Genomic DNA, 20,090 nt, shown 5'->3' with positions numbered 1-20,090 from the left:
TTGTGATGTGTGGATGGTGGAGGAATGTTGTGGCAGAAGGCTGAGGATGTGGGGATGCAGGAGTGTGGGGATGTAAGAGGCTCAGGACGGGGGTTCCAGTGTATGATAGGCTCAGATTTGGGGTCAGTTGGTGCAGGAGTGTTATGATGTTGCAGTGAAATGGGGGTTTGGTCCCAATTGGGGGCTTGTTAGCCTGGCTTCATTTTTAAATAAAATATTATGTCAAACTCAAAAGGTTTAGCGCTGTCTTTATATGTGAGAGGGGTGAGGAACCTGTTTTGAGTCAAAGGTCACTGACCCACAGAAAAGTCAGTTGGGGCCACACAAGTGAGATGCAAAAAACCAAAAAAAAGCTCCTCCAAAAACCCCCAAGCCTCACTAATGTGGTCCCAAATGTGCTGGCGGGGATAGGGGACAGAGTGCTAGTGGGTGCTGGAGAGAAGGTGCTGCTGGGTGGAAGGATGCTGGCCCAGGTGGCAGGGTGCTGGGGTCAGGGACATGGTCCTGCTGGGCACTAGGGTGACTGGCAGGGTGCTGGAACAAGGAACAGGGTGCTGCTGGGTGCTAGCGTGGATGGCAGGGTGCTGGGGATGGGGCCAGGGCCAAGGCCAGGGTGGTACTGAGTCCTGGGGTGTGAGGCAAGGTACTGGGGCCAGGGCAGTGCTAGGGTGGATGGCAGGGCTGCCAAGGAGCGGGATAGGGATGGGGTGCAGGATCTGGGAGGGAGCTAGGGGGCGGAAGGGGACAAGGTCTGGGTAGGGTGCAGACCAGATAGGTAGGGTGCAGAAGCAGGCTGGATGTATGGTGTCTGGCTACGAGGGAGGGTGCGAGGAGGGGACTTGGGTAGGAGTTGGACCTCCCTGATCTGGCACCCTCTAGACCTGACTGGTCCCAGGTGAGGAATTTTTGGATGAGGGGAGGTCATTTCAGGGCTCCTGGTCCCCTCCTGTCCCCCCTCCCCAAGTGCTGCGATCCCGAGGCCAGCGCCCCCTCCCAGTGCCGCGAGCCCGGGGCCGGCGCCCCCCCCCCCAGAGCATGGGCAGCCAATCTGCGGCGCTCCCGGGGCCGGCGCTCACCTTCAGGGAAGGTCGCGCACGGCAGGGACGGGTCCGGGGGAGAGACACTCTGGGGTCCGGCTGGGAGGACGCGCGCGCGGGGTCGGGACCAGCTCCATGCTGGCTAGCCGTCTCTCTCTCTCTCTTTTTCAGAGGGGGCGGGGGAGCGCCAGCTCCTCGCGGAAACCCTCGTTGTGCTCTGCGGAACCCCAGGGTTCCGCGGAGCACCAATTGGGAAACACTGCTTTAGAAACATAGCCATGAAGTCCTGTAATGGACATTTATGGACTCATCTGCCCTTAGGGGTAGTTTCTTCCTATCTGCAGCAGTTAGTGGTTACCCTGGATACTCCAGGTGAAATTCTGGCCTTGTTGAAATCAATGAGAGCTTTGACATTGATTTCAGTGTGGTGAGGATTTCATCCTTTGGGTATGTCTACACTTCGGGACAAAGTCGAATTAAGCACCTCAACTTCAGCTACATTAATTGCGTAGCTGAAGTCGAAGTAGCTTAAATTGGTTTTTGGCCCTGGCTACACTGCAAGAAGCAGAGGGAAGAACACTCTTCCTTTGACTCCCCTTACTCCTCGTGAAAACAGGGCTATCATATTGACCAGCACACCTCCTCACTTTGAATTAGCTGTCTTTACTAGACGGCTGATTTGAATCCTGGATGATCAACAGCAGCAGCTTCAATCTTCCTCTGCAGTGTAAATGTGCCCTTCATATCAAGAGCAGAGGGTTGATACGGCTAATGATTTTTTTTTCAGTTCTGAAACAATGGGCTGCAACTTTGTGGGTACACTGTCCTCAAATCAGATCTGAGTCTTTCCTGGATGAGTGGAAATAAACTTCCCTACAGTGCTTGCATTTTCGGCTCTCTGTGGCAGGTAGTTAATCATTCTTGGGCATGGACTACCACACCCAGTGAAATCAGTGGAAAGAGCTTCTCTTTTGGCTCTCCCTGAGCCTGTGGAGAGCCATGCAAGAGAGCCATGCAAGATGGAAGATATATGTCCCATCCCCATCTTGTCCCCAGGACTTCTAGGTGCCTTTTGTGGATGTATGGCTAGTGAAAACTCTGCATTCACCTCTATTCCCCTCCAAGGGGTAACAGCAGTCAGATATAGGGGTACATGCTAACCTTTCTACCATTGACCTGATATGTCACCTAAAAGTCACAATAACGGGACATGCTATGCCAGTTGGAGGATGAACTAGGTTAGGTGTAACTCCTCTTTGTTAACCACTTGACCCCTACTGAACTCGCAGGCGTATATGTGACATGTATGCTATAGGATACACCCAGGTATACATTATATATATCCCCCAAGCTGCCCTCATCATAGAGACAGATCAGATCATGTAAATCTGCAGCTTTCCACTAAGAAAGGCTGATTTACAATGTCTGAAGATCCCTCCCCTTCATAGTAAATGTCACTCTTATGGAAAATCCACAATGACTATGAATCCCAGAGAGTAATGTATATTAATAATGAACACAATTACTATCAAAAATAGGATAAAATCTACTGTATCTGAAAGGTTAGACTTATCAATGCCATGGCCATGAATATAATTCATACTTCTCCACTCACTGTGCCAAAGGCCAAAACTAAGAAAGTGCTCTTTACAACAGGACTAAATTACTTAACAAAATGTAAAGAACCAGCAACAACTGCCCACAGCAAAATGTTCGAAATAATATTAAACATTGTACTGCATCTTTAGAGGTAAAATCCCTTACAAATATGAAGGAATAAGTCCCCAAAATAGCATGATCCCATATTTAGTAATATTTTGCTCTCTACTGACACCTTCCATCCAAGGATCTCAAAGGTTTTTACAAGCAGTCATAACAATAGCCCTAGATCACCTTGTGAAGTATGGAAGTATTATTATTTCCATTACACAACTACATTGTAAATTAAAAATATTAAGAACCTAATCCTTCATTGAGAGGAGGAATCTGAAGTGATATTCTGAGCATTTACATGGTAAATCAGTGGCAAAGGCCGGAATATAACACAGAATTATCTGACTGCGAACCTGCTGTTTGGATTAAAAGATGGGATTTCCTTCTTGCTTTGCTGAAGGCATTCTGAAATTTGGATGCAGTCAGGGAATAGGGTGCTAATGAATTACAGCTGAGAGATGGGATAGAAGGTGTGGGCACAAGCAAATATTGTGCTAAACAGAGGGTGGCGGAGGGAAAACAAGTAAAAAGAAAGATCTTACCTCCCCATTCAAGAAACAATAGAGAACAGCAACCACAAAGCCCTGGATAAACAGGAGATAAAAGGCTGTCAATTTAAATCTACTAGGAAATGACACATAATATCTGAAGGGGGTAGTCTACAAAGCACCTGGGATAAGTGAATGAATATGAAGTAAAAGAGGGAGCTATGCACAGCTAGGGCTGCCAACATTTTATTGGCACAAAACCGAGCTCCCAAGCCCTGCCACTCCCCTGAGACCCAGCCCATCACTCACGATATTCCTCCTCCCTTAGTGGCTCACGCTCTCCCACCCTCATTTGCGCTGGGCTGGGGTGAGGAGTTGGGATGAGGGCTGTGGGTGCAGAGGAGGTCTGAGGGGAGGCAGGTAGCTGAGGTCTAGGAGGGGGTGAGGGCTCTGGAATGGGGTTGGAAGTGAGGAGTTTGGGTTGCAGGAGGGGGCTCCAGAATACAAGGGGGGGCTGCAGATTGAGGCAGGGGTTGGGATGTAGCAGTGGTTGAGGGCTCCAAGGGAGATGGGGTGGAGTGCAGGCTTTGGGCTGGGTCTAGGTTAGGAAGGGCTTGGGATGCATGATGGGGGTTTAGGTTTGAGGAGGCACTCAGGCCTGGAGAGGCTGGACAGGAGGGTCAGTAGGGTTTACAAACTCTGGGCTAGGGGTTGGCATGTAAGCTGGGGGTGTGTGGGCTGTGGGGTGTCCAGGGATGAGGAGTTTGGGGTACGGGAGAAGGCTCTGTCCTGTAAGACTGCCCCCCCAGCTCAGGGAGGGGGAAGCGCATGGAACCCTTTGCTTCCCCTTCCCTGTCTAGGAGCCAGATCTGCTGCCCTAAGTTCCCTCTAAGCAGCGTGGCTGAGAGGCCACACAGCTGCCTAAAAGACCCCTCACACGGGCTCTGGGGAGATACATGGACTCTATGTTGGGTTGGTGGGGAAGGGGTGTCTCCCCCTGCCAGGGACTGAGGGAAGGGCCTCCAGGCTGCGGTAATTCTGTGCTGGGGAGATGGTGGAGGTGACTGTCCCTGAAGCCATGACAGCTCTGTTCTGGGGATGGGGTTCCTCCCTTCAGCTGCAGCTGCTCTGTGGTGGTGCATGAGGAGGGGTGCCTCCTCACAGGCCATAGCTCCCAACTCAGAGGTGCCCCACAGTTGCCACTGCTGGGTGACAAGTGCCCTTTGTGAACCCCACTCGGACTAGCCTGGGCCTGCCCTGGCTGGGGGACAGGCACCCCTTTCCTGGCTGTGTGAGCCCCCTCCCATCCTCAGAACCCTTTGGCTGCACCTCGCCACACACATTTTGTTATGTGCACCAATATGATGTGTCGCACACCACGTCTGTATTGGGCCACACAACAAAATTCATGCTGCTCAGGCATGGGGAAAATTAGTGGGAACACTGGTGCTGCCTGCCCTTGAGGTACAGCAAGGTGCCCCAGGACAGGCGGGGACTGGCCTGTCTTGGCTCCGTAGCACTGCCAACTGGATTTTTATTGACCCAGTCGGCGGTACTCACCAGAGCCAGCCGGGTGCCTTTTTGACTGAAACCTGACAGTAGGACACACTATGCACTACAGTCCTACCAAATACCGATTTTTTTTTCCCAAAGCAAAATTCAAGGTATAATCACCTGGAATGATCCCAGTCCCAATTCAAACACTAGTCTCTCCCGTTTACTGACATTTTCAGGAGAAAAGGCAAACACAGTGTAGTGAATTCCAAATAAGGGGATAAGCAGCAGAGTGGAACGGGCCAGCCTCCTGTTATGACAAATTGAAAGAATGTTACTATATCATTGCTGCAGACAGCGGAAACTTGGATTAACATTGTATAATAATACTACAAACTCTGTAGTATAGACATAGTATTATTAAAGTCATAATAAAAATTATCTATCTATCTATCTATCTATCTATCTATCTATCTATCTATCTATCTATCTATCGTTCCCATTTTCTCTCACCCCCTGATTTCACCCACATTGTGTTCTACCTCCATTTTCTGACACTAGGCACAATCTGAGTGTGAATAGGTATTAATAGTTTAGCACGGTTGATTGTCATAAACTCTTATTTTGATAGCATGTTCTTCTGGGCAGGGAGTGTCTCTTCCTAGGGGTATGTAAGTACCAAGTGCAGAAGGGCTCTGATCTGAGCAGTTTTCTCTGAGTGCTACCATAATACAAATTAAATAAACAGCAGCACCACCTAGTTGACTTCTTTATATGCAGCTCCCAGAATCTCCTATCTGTGAGTTCACCTCTTCTCGAAAAGAAAAGGTCTCCATGGTATTATGCAATCATGATACTCCTGCCGAGGCCAGATTCTGCTTTCGTTTTCACTGGGGCAAATCTCCATTGGTGGCAATCATATCTAGTGCTATTAATGTTAACCGGGGTGAATCAATGTAAAACAATGTTAGAGGAAAATCAAGATTACTGGGAGTTAAATGTTTGTACTAACAAGCACTAGTAAGCAATTAATTTTAGATGGATGAAATTCACGCTACGTAAGGATTGGTCACAATGTCTATGCATCACACATGCCCTAATGAAACAAACCTATGGTAGGTGAGGTATCTTGCCACCATGAGAAACCACCTCTGGGTGTCTCCTACACTAGGTGCTGGCTTTTTATGGGCAAGCGTCCAACAGGCACAAACCAACTGAACCTGCAAACCAAGCGGGAGGAGTGGTCACAAAGACTCACTTCTGGACTGCAAAGATGAATTGCTTCCAGTAGAAAGATGAGTGGCTGAGACACACCTGATGGGCAGACACGGCCATTTCCCTTCCCGTGAGCGGGGGTGGGAGTGGGACTAGAGAAAGAGAGAGGCCCTCAAGCTTTGGAAGAACTTGCCGTCATTATTTCATATTCTGCGCTCACATGGATATACTAAATGCCACAGCAAATATGTGACACTGGCTCATGGTCGGCAGTGTTTTGGTTGCACTGTGTACCCCTCGCCCTGGGGTTAGCCATCAGTGAATCCACAATTAAGAGGGTGCCCGGAAGATGTCCTACTCAATATCGAATGACTGCTAAGAGAGAGGCCCCTCCCCCTCTTCTGCAGTTTCCCCCTTTCTCTGACACAGCTGGAGGGAGCCAAAGCATGTACAACTTGCAAGAGCCTGCAGGATTCCTCGGTCAATTCACTGCAATGGATCAAGTTAATGAGGCTGCTGAACATCATAATCCACAGTGCACAGTTTTTATGGCCTATGAAAATATCATAGTAGATAGGACAAGTGTCAGAAGCCATGGAAGAAGAGACAGGAGGCTAAAAGAATTTTAAAACCCATTTGACACTACACTATTTATGCTAGCCATGGAATGAAAAGAGATCAAGGCAGGCATGGATTGAGGAGAAACCCTCTCTCCAAAATCCATCATTTTTAGAGACAATATCTTTTTTTTAAAAACCCAGCTTGAATGGGAAGTACATTGTTTCACAGTGAATTGAAATGGCATGCTCTAAATCAGCCACAATTTATGGGATTTAAGGCAGGAATGCCTAGAATTTCTATGACCTGTGGCATGTCTACACTAGGAAATGAATTCAAAATAACTTATTTCGAAATAACTCCCGAAATAACTATTTCAAAATAGCATGTCCACACTACAGGGAAGCTTTGAAATTAGTGTAAGGCAGCTTCCCTTAATGTTGACCCGCTACCTCGACTTAGAGCCCCAGGAAGCGTTGGTGAGTAATTACTTTGAATAACAGAGACTATGTCTACGCTGTGGGGGAGGGAGGGAAATGCAATTTGCATACCTTTTTCTGATTCTTTTTTCAGAAGAGGCCTTTATGACATTTGGCCTGTCTTCACAAATTTGGGAAAAACCTCCTCTTTTGGAAGAGCCCTTATTCCTCATAAAAAGAGGAAGAATACGCCCACTTTTTCGGAAACTGATCCAAAAAAGCAGATGTGTTCCCTGGACACGGCAGAGTTTTTCTGGGATACTGCAGGTATCCCATAAAAACTCTGTAGTGTAGACATAGCCTAGGGAGTAGATATTTCAAAATAGCAGCAGTGGAGCAGTGGAGATGCCTACACAGATCCTTTTTGTACAAAAGCCTTTTGCGCAAAAACGGCCCCTAATTAATTATGCAAATGAAGTGTGGAAATATGCTAATCCACGCTTCATTTGCATAGCTTTTGCACAACAATGGTGCAGTGTAGACGTAGCCCTAGTGTGGTTCAATGTCCCATGTTGTGGCACTTAGACCACTCACAGCAAGCAATAACAACAAAGGCGCTTTACAGCCTGAGCTGAGAGTCAGTGGGCTTTATAACTCAAGCTGTAGACGCTCCTATACAAAGGTCCCAGGTTCAAATCTGCCTACTGGCCATTACATAAGCAGGAAATTTGTTTAGCTGATCAAAATGGTCCCTATGGGATTTAAAATCTTGGACATTATAACTGTAGTGGTATCTCAGGATTAGCGGCTACTGCTTTAATTAACCCTATGAAAATGGTGAGATACATGCAAAATGAACACTCAGCAAGAAGTATTTTATACACACAAAAATTCACAGATGATCAAAAACTGACTCAAAAGAAGGAGGAAACAGAGTTTGTAATAGGTATAATACAAGAATTAGATATTAAGGAATCTACTCTTCTCACTGAGGCCTGCTCTTCCTGACCCAAGATGTCGAAAAAAATAAACTAAGCTGGTTGGCGAGACTCTTTGAAATACTGAATATCATGCTTTAAACAGAACATGTTTCTTTTCTCGTATAAAAGAGAGGCCATGTGCTCTCATCCCAGTGCTTGCACTACCGATATGGAGAAAACACATGGACTAACAAATGAACTTTGCAATCTGACACTTCGTATCACATGCAGGCAAAGAAAACAAACAGAAATGGATGAAAGAGCAAGCCTTAAGTTGAAAGATGCTTTGAAATATTTGCTGTAGCTAGTCTAGCTATGTCACAAAAGGACATAGGGCATTAACAACATCTCTCTTTAATTAACGGAGATCCCTCAAACTTGAACACAAGGCAGATATGCAACAAAGCTCCTGCTAAGGAAACCAAAAGCCAAAAAACTCAAAGTTACAACAACTGATCAAACAAAACCTATCTGTAGATGTTATCCAGCTAGTTATCACATCTGCCGATGGGTCACAGGATCTCAAAACTAGGATCCCAGGACCCTTGAATCTGGGGAAGTATATCCACTTCACAGCTGGCCCTATAGCTAAAATAAGCTAAACAAAAGCAGTTCTGATCATCCCCTGGATCAAGGAGACATTTGTATCCAGATGAAACTTTTGCAGCTCTCTCTAGGTCTTTCTGAATGAGAATGTTTGGTGGCACCAGGATAGGTAGTCACTCTGAACTGGGCAGCAGCAATTTGTTGACGATAAAGTGGTGGTTCCTGCTATTTTAACTGGAGCATCAACAAGACAGAAAAATGAAAGCAGAAGCATAGAAGCAAGACGGTTACAGAAAGCTGCCTCCATTTCCGTTCTTGGCTACAGAACTTAATAGACATCCTGCTGAAGTTGCAGAAACACTAGCTTGCCAACTAAACATTACTTGGCTGTTTTGAAGGGACACCGCCTCTAAGAAATGCAACTAAACTCCTGGCTACAGTCCAACACTTCTAAAAACACCATAGCTAGCTAAAAGGGCAGGGTAGATCAGTTCCCTGCAAAGACACGAAGGGTGTGTCTACACTGGCTCGTTAATTCAAGCTAGGTAGGCAAATGAGGTGACCGGAGTTGCAAATGAAGCCTGGGATTTAAATATCCCGGGCTTTATTTGCATGTTCCTGTCCGGTCACCATTTTGAAATTTCACTAGTCCGAACTCACTGCCGCGCAGTTTGGGATAGTGAAATTTCAAAATGGCGACCGGACGGGAACATGCAAATAAAGCCCGGGATATTTAAATCCCAGGCTTCATTTGCAACTCTGGTCACCTCATTTGCCTACCTAGCTCGAATTAACGAGCTAGTGTAGACATACCCTCTGATAGAACATCTTTTGTTATCATACTTTGAGGGGTGGGTTCCCCTCTTTCTTTTATAGCATGACCAGAAGTTAAAGTAGCAGTCAAGTTTTATGGTAAAAAGACATGGATTCAGATTTTCCTTTTCTTTTTCTTCATCGCCTGATTGATGCGGTTGGCTCAGCCAACCTGAATTTTAATGGCCTAAGCAAGAAAAGTTTACAGTAGAAGGGAAGAAATAACAGAGAGAAAAGTCTCATAACTTTGCTTGTCCTCCATAAAGAACTTTTCATTTTCATTAATGGGCTTGTTTGGAGAGAGGTTGCTGAAATCTATTTCTCATGCAGGGGGGTGGGTGTAAGTCTGCATGAATCCAAGATGGCAAAGGTCAGATGTGTTAGATACTTATTCATTAGTCCACTGATTTGTATTAAATATTCTACCCTATTAATATTTTACATTTTAAACAAGATTTTAAAATACCAGATTGGTCTTCATTTTAATCAAAACTAAATATGTATTGTTGGAAAAATAAACACCTTAAGTTGAGAAAACCAGAGGTTTTTTGTGTTGTGTGCTCTAATCTGGAATTCTGAGGCTGATTTCTAATAAAATAATAAAGATAAGTGTCTCCAACACTACCAAAATATTTAGATGACTACTCCCCATTAATTTCTAAAGGAAATGCCGTATGTGGCTTTGAAAATTCCATTCAAAATAACCATATATGAATAACAATGTATGCCAATGACTAAGGAGTATTGGATGAATGGAGAATGTCTACAAATATATGAAGTATAAAAAAACATGGACATAGAGGAATTATGTAGAGTGTACAAGATGGTAAGAACTAAGAGTAAAAAACTGAAATTAGTAATATGATAATGAAGGCAGGATATAAATAAGAAAAACATAATTGACCATATTGAGTATCAACACAACACAGAATAGTCTCACCATTGCGTAGGGCATTAAAAACTGGGTTGGACAATTACATTCTTGGAAGTCACAAGTTGGCACTATTACAGATAGTCATAATTGAATGTATAGGTAGGTAGAACTTGGAGAAATGCTTCATGGTAGTGGGGCAATTCTTCTAGGAAACAGAGCATAACTCCAGAAAAGTTTGTCTTGAGAAGCTTTCTAAGAGTTGTTCCCCCCTGACTGAAATACTTGGTTAGGTACAAAACAGACCCACAGAACAATCATCGCCAAAGAAATGATATTGGAATATTTCAAAAGCACTTAAGGCAGATAGGCTGCCAATTCCCATCCCCTTAGACACTGTTGAAAATCCCAGTCTTTGGCTGCGGCTAGACTGGCAAGTTTTTCTGCAAAAGCAATTGCTTTTGCGCAAAAACTTGCCAGCTGTCTACACTGGCCACTTGATTTTGTGCAAAAGCACTGACATTCTACTGTCCAAAATCAGTGCTTCTTGCGCAAATGCTTTGACGTTCCCGTTCAGGCAAAAGCCCTTTTCCGGAAATGTTTTTGCACAAGAGGGCCAGTGTAGATAGCTAAAAACTGTTTTGCGCAAAAAAGCCCTGATGGCGAAAATGGTGATCGGGGCTTTCTTGCACAAAACCGCGTCTAGATTGGCACGGATGCTTTTCTGCAAAAAGTGCTTTGCGGAAAAGCATCCGTGTCAATCTATACGCTCCTTTCCGCAAATGCTTTTAACGCAAAAACTTTTCCGTTAAAAGCATTTGTGGAAAATCATGCCAGTCTAGACGTAGCCTTTGTGATTTAATAAAAACCCATTATAGGTAAAGCTCCAGTGAATCACACTGCCAGTGGGGAAGAACTAGATGTCCCAAAAGATTTCTTCCCTCTTTAATTGAAAGGATGCTACACAGACACATCTTGTGACTCAGAAATCCTGGCAGATAGAACAGTGAGAGAGAGGGTGAAGGTTTGGTGAGGTGAGTGTTCCTTGCCAGGCACATGGACAGCTTTTAATGGGTGGTGGCCCGTGACTCAGGTAGGGATTCTGAGAGGATGCTCAGAGGTTTATCTGTTCTCCCGGCTTCTGGGACACAGGAAACATGAAAAACAGCCTTAGAGCTGCGTCTCTCTCTTGCTTACTGAGGTCATGTCTGTGTTACTGTTCCCAGGACTGTCCCTGCTTATGCTCTTTGGTCATGAGGCCACCGATCAGAACTACTGCCTTGCCATGCATGATTAAGGCAATGCTGCTCTATGCCTAGTAAACATTGACAACTCTTCCAATTTACGAACAGTCTGAGGGAGGCCTACTGTTGAGTCCATGGTTCTCTTCCCTTGATGCCTTTCACATAAAACTTACGGGGTCCCCCCAAGACCTGTACTGAGGCTAGGGCCGTTCAGCATAATCAGAAATTATGGGTATGTCTACACTGCATCCCTAGTTCGAACTAGGGATGCAAATGGAGACAATCGAAGTAGTTAATGAAGCGGGGATTTAAATATCCCGCGCTCCATTAACATGATCTCGCCGGCGCGCTAGTTCGAATCACAGCTGATTCGAACCAGGAAGTGCGCGCCGGGACGCGTTAGTTCGGACTAAAGCCCTTAGTCCGAACTAATGTTACTCCTCAAAATAGCTCAGTCTCATAGCTGATTGCCAGGAGTTACAATGGCAGCTCAAAGAAGTGGGCGGCTGGGCCACTAAAGGGCGGCTGTCATTCAACGTTGATCCATGCAGAGCAGTGCACATGCACATTTGGAAAACGTAATCCCAACTGTACGTATAAAATGATGGGTCTAAAATAGCTGTTAGGACTCGAGAGAGACATCTTGGAGTCATTGTGGATAGTTATGGGCAGTGGCTACAATAAGTCAGAGGATGCTGAGTTTCCCCTAGCACGCCAACATGCTGTTGCAATCCTGGGCCCTGCCCTTCACATCTTTTCCTCCTTGCTCTGCCCCTTTCCTGAGACCCTCACCCACCGCTTGCCACTGCCTCTTGAATGAGTCCCTCCTCTCCTCCACTCCACCAGCCTCTCCTAAGATCCCTGCTATGTGCCGCATCCCTCCTCATCCCCTCAGCTACACCGACAGGACACAGCAAGTGCAAGGAGGGACGCCGTAAGCAGGGGGTGGGGGCTGTCTCACAGGGTTGAGGGTGAGGAGGAATGCAGTGGGTGTGGGGGGCCTTGAGGGTGATGGGAACACAGTGAGTGGTGGGTGTATCATGGAGCAGGGGGGAGGAGGAATGTGGAAAATGGCTCACTGAGGAGAACCTCAAAGGAGCAAGGCTGGAGCAGAGGAGGGAAGTGATGAGCAACAGGTGGGGAGGGAGTGTGTGTCACAGGGGAGAGGGTGGAAGAGAGGAGGGATGAGGCAGGCAGGGGGGGTCAGCAGCTACTTATTGGAGATGTTGGCAAGTTATAATAAAAACAAGCGATGAAGTCAAAATCTGGGATGGGTGGACATGGAGAGGGTGTAGTTGCTTGAGAACATGGCAGTCTCCTGGAAGGAAACATTTTCTGTTATCTCTGCAGCTTTGGAAGGTAGAGGATTTAGTCAGTGGCCAGCATCTCTCTCCGTGACTGGAAACCCACAAGTTTAGACCTGCAGGGCCTCTTCTGAAAAGCTTGTGTAGAAACTGAGCAGGGCAATTGCTTACAGCTCTCTTGGTTGGTACACCAATAAGAATGCTAGCATTTAATGACTTCAGCCTAATAGATAACTGGGCAGGGATACTTAACTAGCCCAGTTATATCAGGATAACAACCCTCATAAACAAGCTGGAGATATGTTGCTAGGATGCTTATGGAGAGCTAACATTGCTCACTGCTGGTGCTGGGTTTATATTGTGGAAGCTAGAAGGCTTCATCTATCATTTTGCCACCTTTAAACAGCCCTGAATTCAAGAGTGAAATTCAGCCCTATTAAGAGGGTCTGTATGAGGCCTGACCACTGTTTCAGTGTAAATTAAATAGTGAATTTCATCCTTAAAAATTATTTGAGCTCAGAAATGTGGATGCCAGTGTCAACGGTGTTCTCAGATCACGTCTTTCTCTGGACTGAGCAAATACCTTTAGCTGACTTTATTTTTTTAAAAAATTTTCCTACTTTGTATTTCCTTTGTTTGTTCTTATTTGGAAAGCAAATCCTGAGCTGAATCTTTTTGGGGGAGCTCCTCTACTATCTTTCTGCAAGTATCCTGAGAAAAGATCCAGTCTCTAAACTAAATATATATATATATATTAGGCTTACAATGGGGTAGATTAGAAAGCAAAGTGAAAAAATGCTGCAACCATTAAGAAGGGACATTTCCTTGATCTGGACAAAAGGTTGAGATTAGTTTTGCAAGCCATCTTTGAGCGAGTTGGGTTCAAATCACAAGACTTTACCATGAAATTCCAGTGAAAGCAGGGCTGCATATCATACAATATAGCAAATATACATAAATACATTTTAGGCCAGATCCTCAGCGGGCATAAACTGCTGTAGCTCTATTGACGTCAGTCGAAGTTTACCAATACCAGCTCTGAATCTGGTCCATGTTTTTATATTTATATTTTCCTAGCAAAGTTTCAGGCAAAGCACTTTGTTTCCAACATGCATAGCACTTCCTTGCTCCATCACGAATAATAATTTGTTTTTAAAAATGGGCAGCTTTGTTCAAACTTTTCATGGAGGCTTTGTAGGTATATGATTTAAAACTCAACTGAACTCAATAGAAACACTCCCACTGACTTCATTAGGTTTTGGATTAGGCACTATTTCTGCTGTTCATAATCATAAATAGCATTGGCCAATATACTGACACATTTCAAAGAAACAAGCTTAACGTCCTTGATTGCGATGTATCAGCAGAAGCACACAACAACAACCAAAAAAAAAAAAAAAGATAAAGAAAACATCCGCATGCAACAAGAAATAATGAACACTTCCCCTTCTGCTCTGAGGCTAATAGAAACCCTTTATTTGCAACATGCCTCACAAAAACACAATAATGTCACGGGATTGTGTACACTTACAGGGTAATGGTGGATAGTTCTGACATCTTGCAAGAGTGCTGGTTAGCCCTCTTGGGCTTACAGTAGCATTTCTGAACGCAGCTGCTAAATATGACAAGATTAGCATTTTTTTCAGAATACCACGAAAAGGCCAAAGTCGGTCAGTTTCAACACATTTCACGAGACATGGCACAAAGATGGAAAATGGATGCAACTCAACGAGAATGCAGCGCAAACCAGCTCTTCAATCAAAGCGAAAACATAAATCAGAGGCATGAGCAGCTGCTGGCAATTGCAGGGTTTTGCTTCACAGACAAGTTAAAGAAGGAACCACCTGGCTGCTGGTGATTAGAACATTCAGCATTAAAAAAATACATGTGACTTTGCTGCTGTCGGATACTGCACAGAGAGTAAAAGAACAATATGCTTAACTGAAACAGCTCATGGGTAATATGGAAAACAATTAAATAGTAACACCAATTTATAAAACAGAAATTGCTGTAAGTCTGTGCTGTTATCTGACCAGCCCCAAATGAAAGGCATGTGTAACTCTGCAACTTGTGTGATTGGTTCATCAGTGGAAAGTGGCCATGGACACCAATGTGTTTTTTTCTTTCTTTTTACTTTAGCTTCCCCTAAACCATGGACATTCCTGTGTGTGTGGCTGGCTCTGTTCATTAGGATGCTTTGTCAGTGTGCTTATGCTCAGAAGAGTGTACAAGTATACCAACTTTATACAAGTAAGAACAACTTTATTCAATCAGCAGTACCACACCTTTTCCTTGAGACTCCTGCTAAGCCGGGGGGTAGGGGAGGCCTCCATGCACTCTCTGCATGTCAGGAAGATATCCTTGGTGCTAGCAAGAAAGGTAGCATTGGGACAAGTTGGGGGAACCTTGTGGCCAACAACCTTTATATAGCACATGCATGTGGCTTCTGCCTCACTGTTTCCCCCCGGGACTATGTCTACACGATGAGTTTTCTCGGCCAAAAATATGCTAATGAGGGACTCATTTGAATGAGTCTCAATCTCATTTATATATTTTCTGCTGATCCGTTTTTGCTCAAAAACAAGCAGGGTGGACGTTTTCTTTTTCCGCAAGATCGGTATACCTCCTTTTTGGGGGGCATAAGGATCTTGCAGAAAAAGGGTGCTTTGCGCAAAAAGAAAACATCCACGCTGCTTGTTTTTGCGCAAAACGGATCAGCAGATCATAACTCATGCAAATGAGTCCCTCATTAGCATACGTTTGCCGAGAAAACTCATTGTGTCGACGTAGCCTTGGAATTCTAGCAAGGGAGACAGTGTTCACATGGGTCTGAGACTCTTTGGGAACCTCATCAGTGAAAGGTCACCCTGGGGTAGCCCTGGCATCAAATGCCTTGTCCCTGCAAGCCTGGCCCAATCTGGGGAACAAGCGTGTGGCAGGAGCAGAGCTTATGGATGCTTTGTATTGCAGCAACCCACCCATAGGTGGACTTTTCACTTTGCCCTAGATTACACTGGTGGCACAAATCTGGTAGGAATGAGACCCTCAGAAGTCCAATGAGATAGCTTCCCCCATGGATCCTGCTCTCTGCTTCTGAGTACAAAATCAAAGGCTCAGTTTTAATGTATAAACAATATATTATTTTGGGTATGGTTGGTCTACAGACCACATTCTCCACTGGTGTAGGTAAATATAGGTCCCCTGAAGTGGAAAGGCTGACCCCTAATATTCCATCCTGTGCGGCCCATGCTGCATGTCTAAGAGATGCAGCACAGAAATTGTAAACCAAGAGGTGAAGGGCTAAGGAGGTGGCTGTAAGCCACTCTGGTACTTTCTGTGTACTGGGGGGTCCAGAGCAACTCACAGTATGAATTACCCAAATCTAGAAGGCTAAACTATGGTAGCCTCCTTGTCCAAAATCTTTGCTGTGCTGCAGCGCTGCAACTCCCTCCCCAAACAGGCTCCTCCCTCCCGCAGCATGCCTCCTAAATTTAAGAGGAAGTCCTCAGACAACAGCAGAAGCTGGCTTTCTCATTTCCTGAATCAGGGGAGTTCTGCCCTTGCTGGATCCAAGACTTTTGGCACTCCCTTATGCTCTTCCAGTCCTTCCATCTGTTCTCTTCCCCTCTGGTGGGTAAGACCATCTGAGGGGCCCCAGCGAGCAGCTCACAGATTTGTAATTCTTGGGTCAGATGGCAAAGAATTTCCTGGAGAGACTCACGACTGCAATTTGCTTCCCAACCTCATCTCACAGATGTTAGTTCATTGTTTTAATTTCAAAGTTTATTTCTTTACTCAGGCCGTTGCCCAGAGAGGTGGCATTAGCAGGAAGCAGTTTTGATGAAAAATTTGGGGACATTTTTGCACTTGACACCATGTCCTTCTCCAGTTGTGTTAATACATTATTTCATGGTTTTGTGCATCTGCCTCCTGGTGGCCAAGTCAAAGCTAAGCTGATTGTGGGGCAGAAGGTGCATTTTATGAATTTTATGAACAATAAAGTAGAATAAATATGGTGCAGCTAAATCATATTCATTACTACGGTAAGAACGACTGAGTCACTTATTAAAGATACCACTCTGTACCTTCACAAACCTCGACAACTGCATTCCAATTGCAGAATGTTTACTGTTAGTGATGTAAGAGCCAGACAGAACAGAGCAGGAGTTTTAGGTCTCTTGGGGCACATACAGTTCTAGCAGATAGGAAAAGATAATGATGCTTTGACTTGTAAGCAGAGATAATTTACGGTGCATGATGCTGAGAGTAAATATAGGATTGCCTGGTCTTACTGTTGGAAAATCACTTCTCAAGAATATAACTTACTTATTGCATCCTGTAGCTCATGGGTTTCCAAACTGGGGGGGGGGGGGAGGGGCGTGCATGAAGAAATTCCGGGGGGGACGGACCACGAGGCAACCCAGCCACACACACTCCCGTCAATCCCATCCCAAGTTTTGCTGCTATTTTGGCATTGTTTGGCAACTGAAATCATAAGGAGATCTTAGGAAAATGTTTTAAAAGATTCTTTTGATGAGTCCTGACATTTTTAAAAGTGACTAGCAATCTGCAGTGCCTCACTGGTTTTCAGAAGGCCAGTGCTCAGCAGTTTCTGAAATCAGGCCCTTTTTACAGTGTCTCAAAATGGGCATGCAAAAATGGACCCACCCCAAACTGCTTACTGCTTTTGAAAATCTTAATCCGAGATTTATTTATTCCTGACACGTTTCCATGCAGCATCTTCTTTGAAGGTTGAGAAATGGCTCCCCTGATCACATCGACTCCTTTTCTACTTAGAGATAACATCTTTCATTGGACCAACTGCCTCTCATATCCTAGGACTGACATGGCTACAGCAACACTCCTTTTCTAGTTGTCAGATTAATTTTCCAGTGTGTGTATATACATAAAATTCTAGCGGATAAGAAATGAAAAAGATTCTGCTTGTTTGCTAAACTATCATTATCACCAGAAAAAAAAAACACAGTCCTGGAAACAATATTTGAGATACTACTGCTGCTGCAAAGCCAGGAAAGAGCAGTACACATGTTGTTTTTGGATAATTATGGAAAAGGTCTGTAAAACTTAATAAAAAACAACTAAACCTTTCCATGTTTCCCCCCTACTATCCTATTGAACTTAACAGAGAATGACATCCCTTGTATTCTACAAGATCAACCAAAAATATGTAGAATGTGAATCTGCTAGAATCTTTTATACCCACTAGTGTTTGATTATTTTCTTTGCCAAACAATAGTTATATCAGAATCCATTGCCTTTTCCCCTCTTTAGTCACTGAAAAACGCCAGAAAGAAAAGACAGGGAGACAAACACTTAAAAAAAGGGGGGGAGTGTTTTCTTAAAATCAGAAAAAATGTTTTCCCCATAAAAGTTCTCAAAATCCCAGTTTTTTCCCCTCTTAAAACATACTTACACCTGATTTAATTTGACCTATTCCCCTTCTAAACAGAGCAAAAAGCTCATGATGTTGAATCATTTCTTAATGTTTTATGACAGTTTATTTTGAATAGCATCAGCACTTGGATAATACACTGATAGTGGATTTAGAAATGCTGATAGATCAGATTAGTTCACTAAAACAGGAACTAGGATTGTCATCAAAGCAGTGTAGATGGAAATTAAGAGGTAGAACTTAGCTCAGTAGAGTTGCACAGATGTAAGCGAGGAAGAATTGGTTGTAAAGGGAGGAAACTTTACATAAGTTAAGAATAATGCTATTAAGAATCCCTGGCAGAGGATGAAAGTAGCTTAAATTTCATACAGGCACTGTTGCATTGCATCCTCTCAAGGTAAGGTGTTGCAGGGTTGTGTTACAACAGTGCCTCTAAGATTTTTAAGTGTGGAGGTGGAGTGTGAGGAGCTCATCTTAGATGGTTGTGGTGGTGAGGGGAGGGGGGAGTTCAGAGCAGCGGGTGGAGATTTGGGGGGCTGCAGGAGTCAGGGCAGGAGCTTGGGGGTGTGGGGTCTCAGGGCAGGGGTCTGAGGGTATGGGGCTACAGGTGTAAGGATTGGGGTGTGTGAGGAGGGGCTCAGGGCAGAGAGTTGGGGTGTGTGGAGAGGTGCAGGTATGTCTATATGGGCTTGGAAAGTCAAAATCAATGCAGAACCATGGAGCTGCCAAGCATCTTCTGGTTAGAAGGCAGATAATGGGACCAGATACCTGTAGATAGGCTATTTTTGTTTCCACTGCTTGCATGGTATCAATGACGTGAGGCCCCAGTGCTGCTTAAAGCTACATGTGTGTAAATCCTGATTAGCCCCACTGAAGTTAAAGGAGTTTACAGCAGGGTAAGTAAAAGCAGAAGTTGCTCCAGATTTACCCGATGGTAACCAAGAGCAGAAGCTGACACATGGGCTTTGGCTGCTTGTGGGAAGCCAGCACCACTGGTCTACAGGCTTAGACTTGCTGGTCCTACGCAGATGACCATGGCTACTGATGCTGGCTATTTGATAGAGATAATCTGTGCCAAAGTGTGAGGGAAATACGGCTAAGTGAGCTACCAAGATAAGGAGATTTTGGCTGCTGTAGGAGGAGGCTCAGGGATTATAACAATCCAAAAGGCTCCAAGTCCGCAAGAAAGGTAATAAAAAAGAGCCTGTAATAGGGCAGCAGCCCCATCCTGAGTAATATAGGGTTAAACAGACCTTGGAGACAGCTACCAATCAGGAGAGAGCTTGAGATAGCCTATCAGGGCCTAGCTGTTACGGGGGCCTGAAAGGTTACTGGGGCTGCAGAGGTAGGACTAGGTAGGTGTTCTACCCCTCCCCTTGCCAGCGATGAATGGGTAGCTCAGGCTGCAGTTTGCCCCTGAGGGAAGAGGCTAGATGAAGAATGGCTGTGGGTCACTGAGGCAAATGGTGGATTTAGAGATAACTAGATTCCCTGGGAAGGGAGGATCCCAGAACATGGGTACTGCTGCAGGCCAGTACCTAGGAATAAGAGCACCATGGTCTGTGAGGGATAGGAGGGGCAGGTAATGGCAGTGAGACACCACCCAGAAGCAGGCACCCTGGAACTGTGAAAGCTAATTCCCTGAGAAGCCAGCAGGGGGCGCCACCATGGTGAGTTGAGATACTACAAAGCCAAATTAAGCAATGCCCCTAACACACAGACCCTAAATTTAAGCTACATAAAAAAGGGCTACACGAGAAAAAACATGAAAAAGATCACTAGCAGGTTGGGGGTTCCCCAGTTTATGGCACTGAGTGCAATATGTATGACTACCTGCCTCATGGGCATGTGGTGCAAGCAACTCACAGCTCTCAGGCTACGTCCCTCCATACCACAGGGGTTTTCAGGAGTTGGTCTGCTCTACTATGCCCCTAAAAAGCTCCATTATGTACTTCTGTCTCCCTTCTTTCATCCAATTCTGCTACTCTATCCTCG

At 45.0% G+C, this 20,090-nt stretch overlaps 1 protein-coding gene across 5 annotated transcripts in view; it reads right to left on the bottom strand.

The window, feature by feature from the left end:
• The window catches only part of ADCYAP1R1 (ADCYAP receptor type I), a 213,453-nt gene that overhangs the window by 7,835 nt on the left and 185,528 nt on the right, over positions 1 to 20,090 (bottom strand). For 3 of the 5 annotated variants that reach the window (XM_006120585.4, XM_006120587.4, XM_025183367.2), the window contains 3 exons: positions 14,214 to 14,297; positions 4,913 to 5,042; positions 3,293 to 3,334 (listed from right to left, as the gene is read on the bottom strand). In XM_006120585.4, the coding sequence (XP_006120647.1) occupies positions 3,293 to 3,334; positions 4,913 to 5,042; positions 14,214 to 14,297 (256 nt within the window). The remainder of the gene's footprint in view (positions 1 to 3,292; positions 3,335 to 4,912; positions 5,043 to 14,213; positions 14,298 to 20,090) is intronic. The other 2 variants (XM_006120590.3, XM_006120591.4) reach the window with 1 other exon arrangement.

The sequence above is a fragment of the Pelodiscus sinensis genome, chromosome 2 (assembly GCF_049634645.1).
Source record: "Pelodiscus sinensis isolate JC-2024 chromosome 2, ASM4963464v1, whole genome shotgun sequence".
Lineage (NCBI taxonomy): Eukaryota > Metazoa > Chordata > Testudines > Trionychidae > Pelodiscus > Pelodiscus sinensis.
The sequence above is the reverse complement of the archived record's forward strand: the minus strand, read 5'-3'. Positions and strand labels throughout refer to the sequence as shown.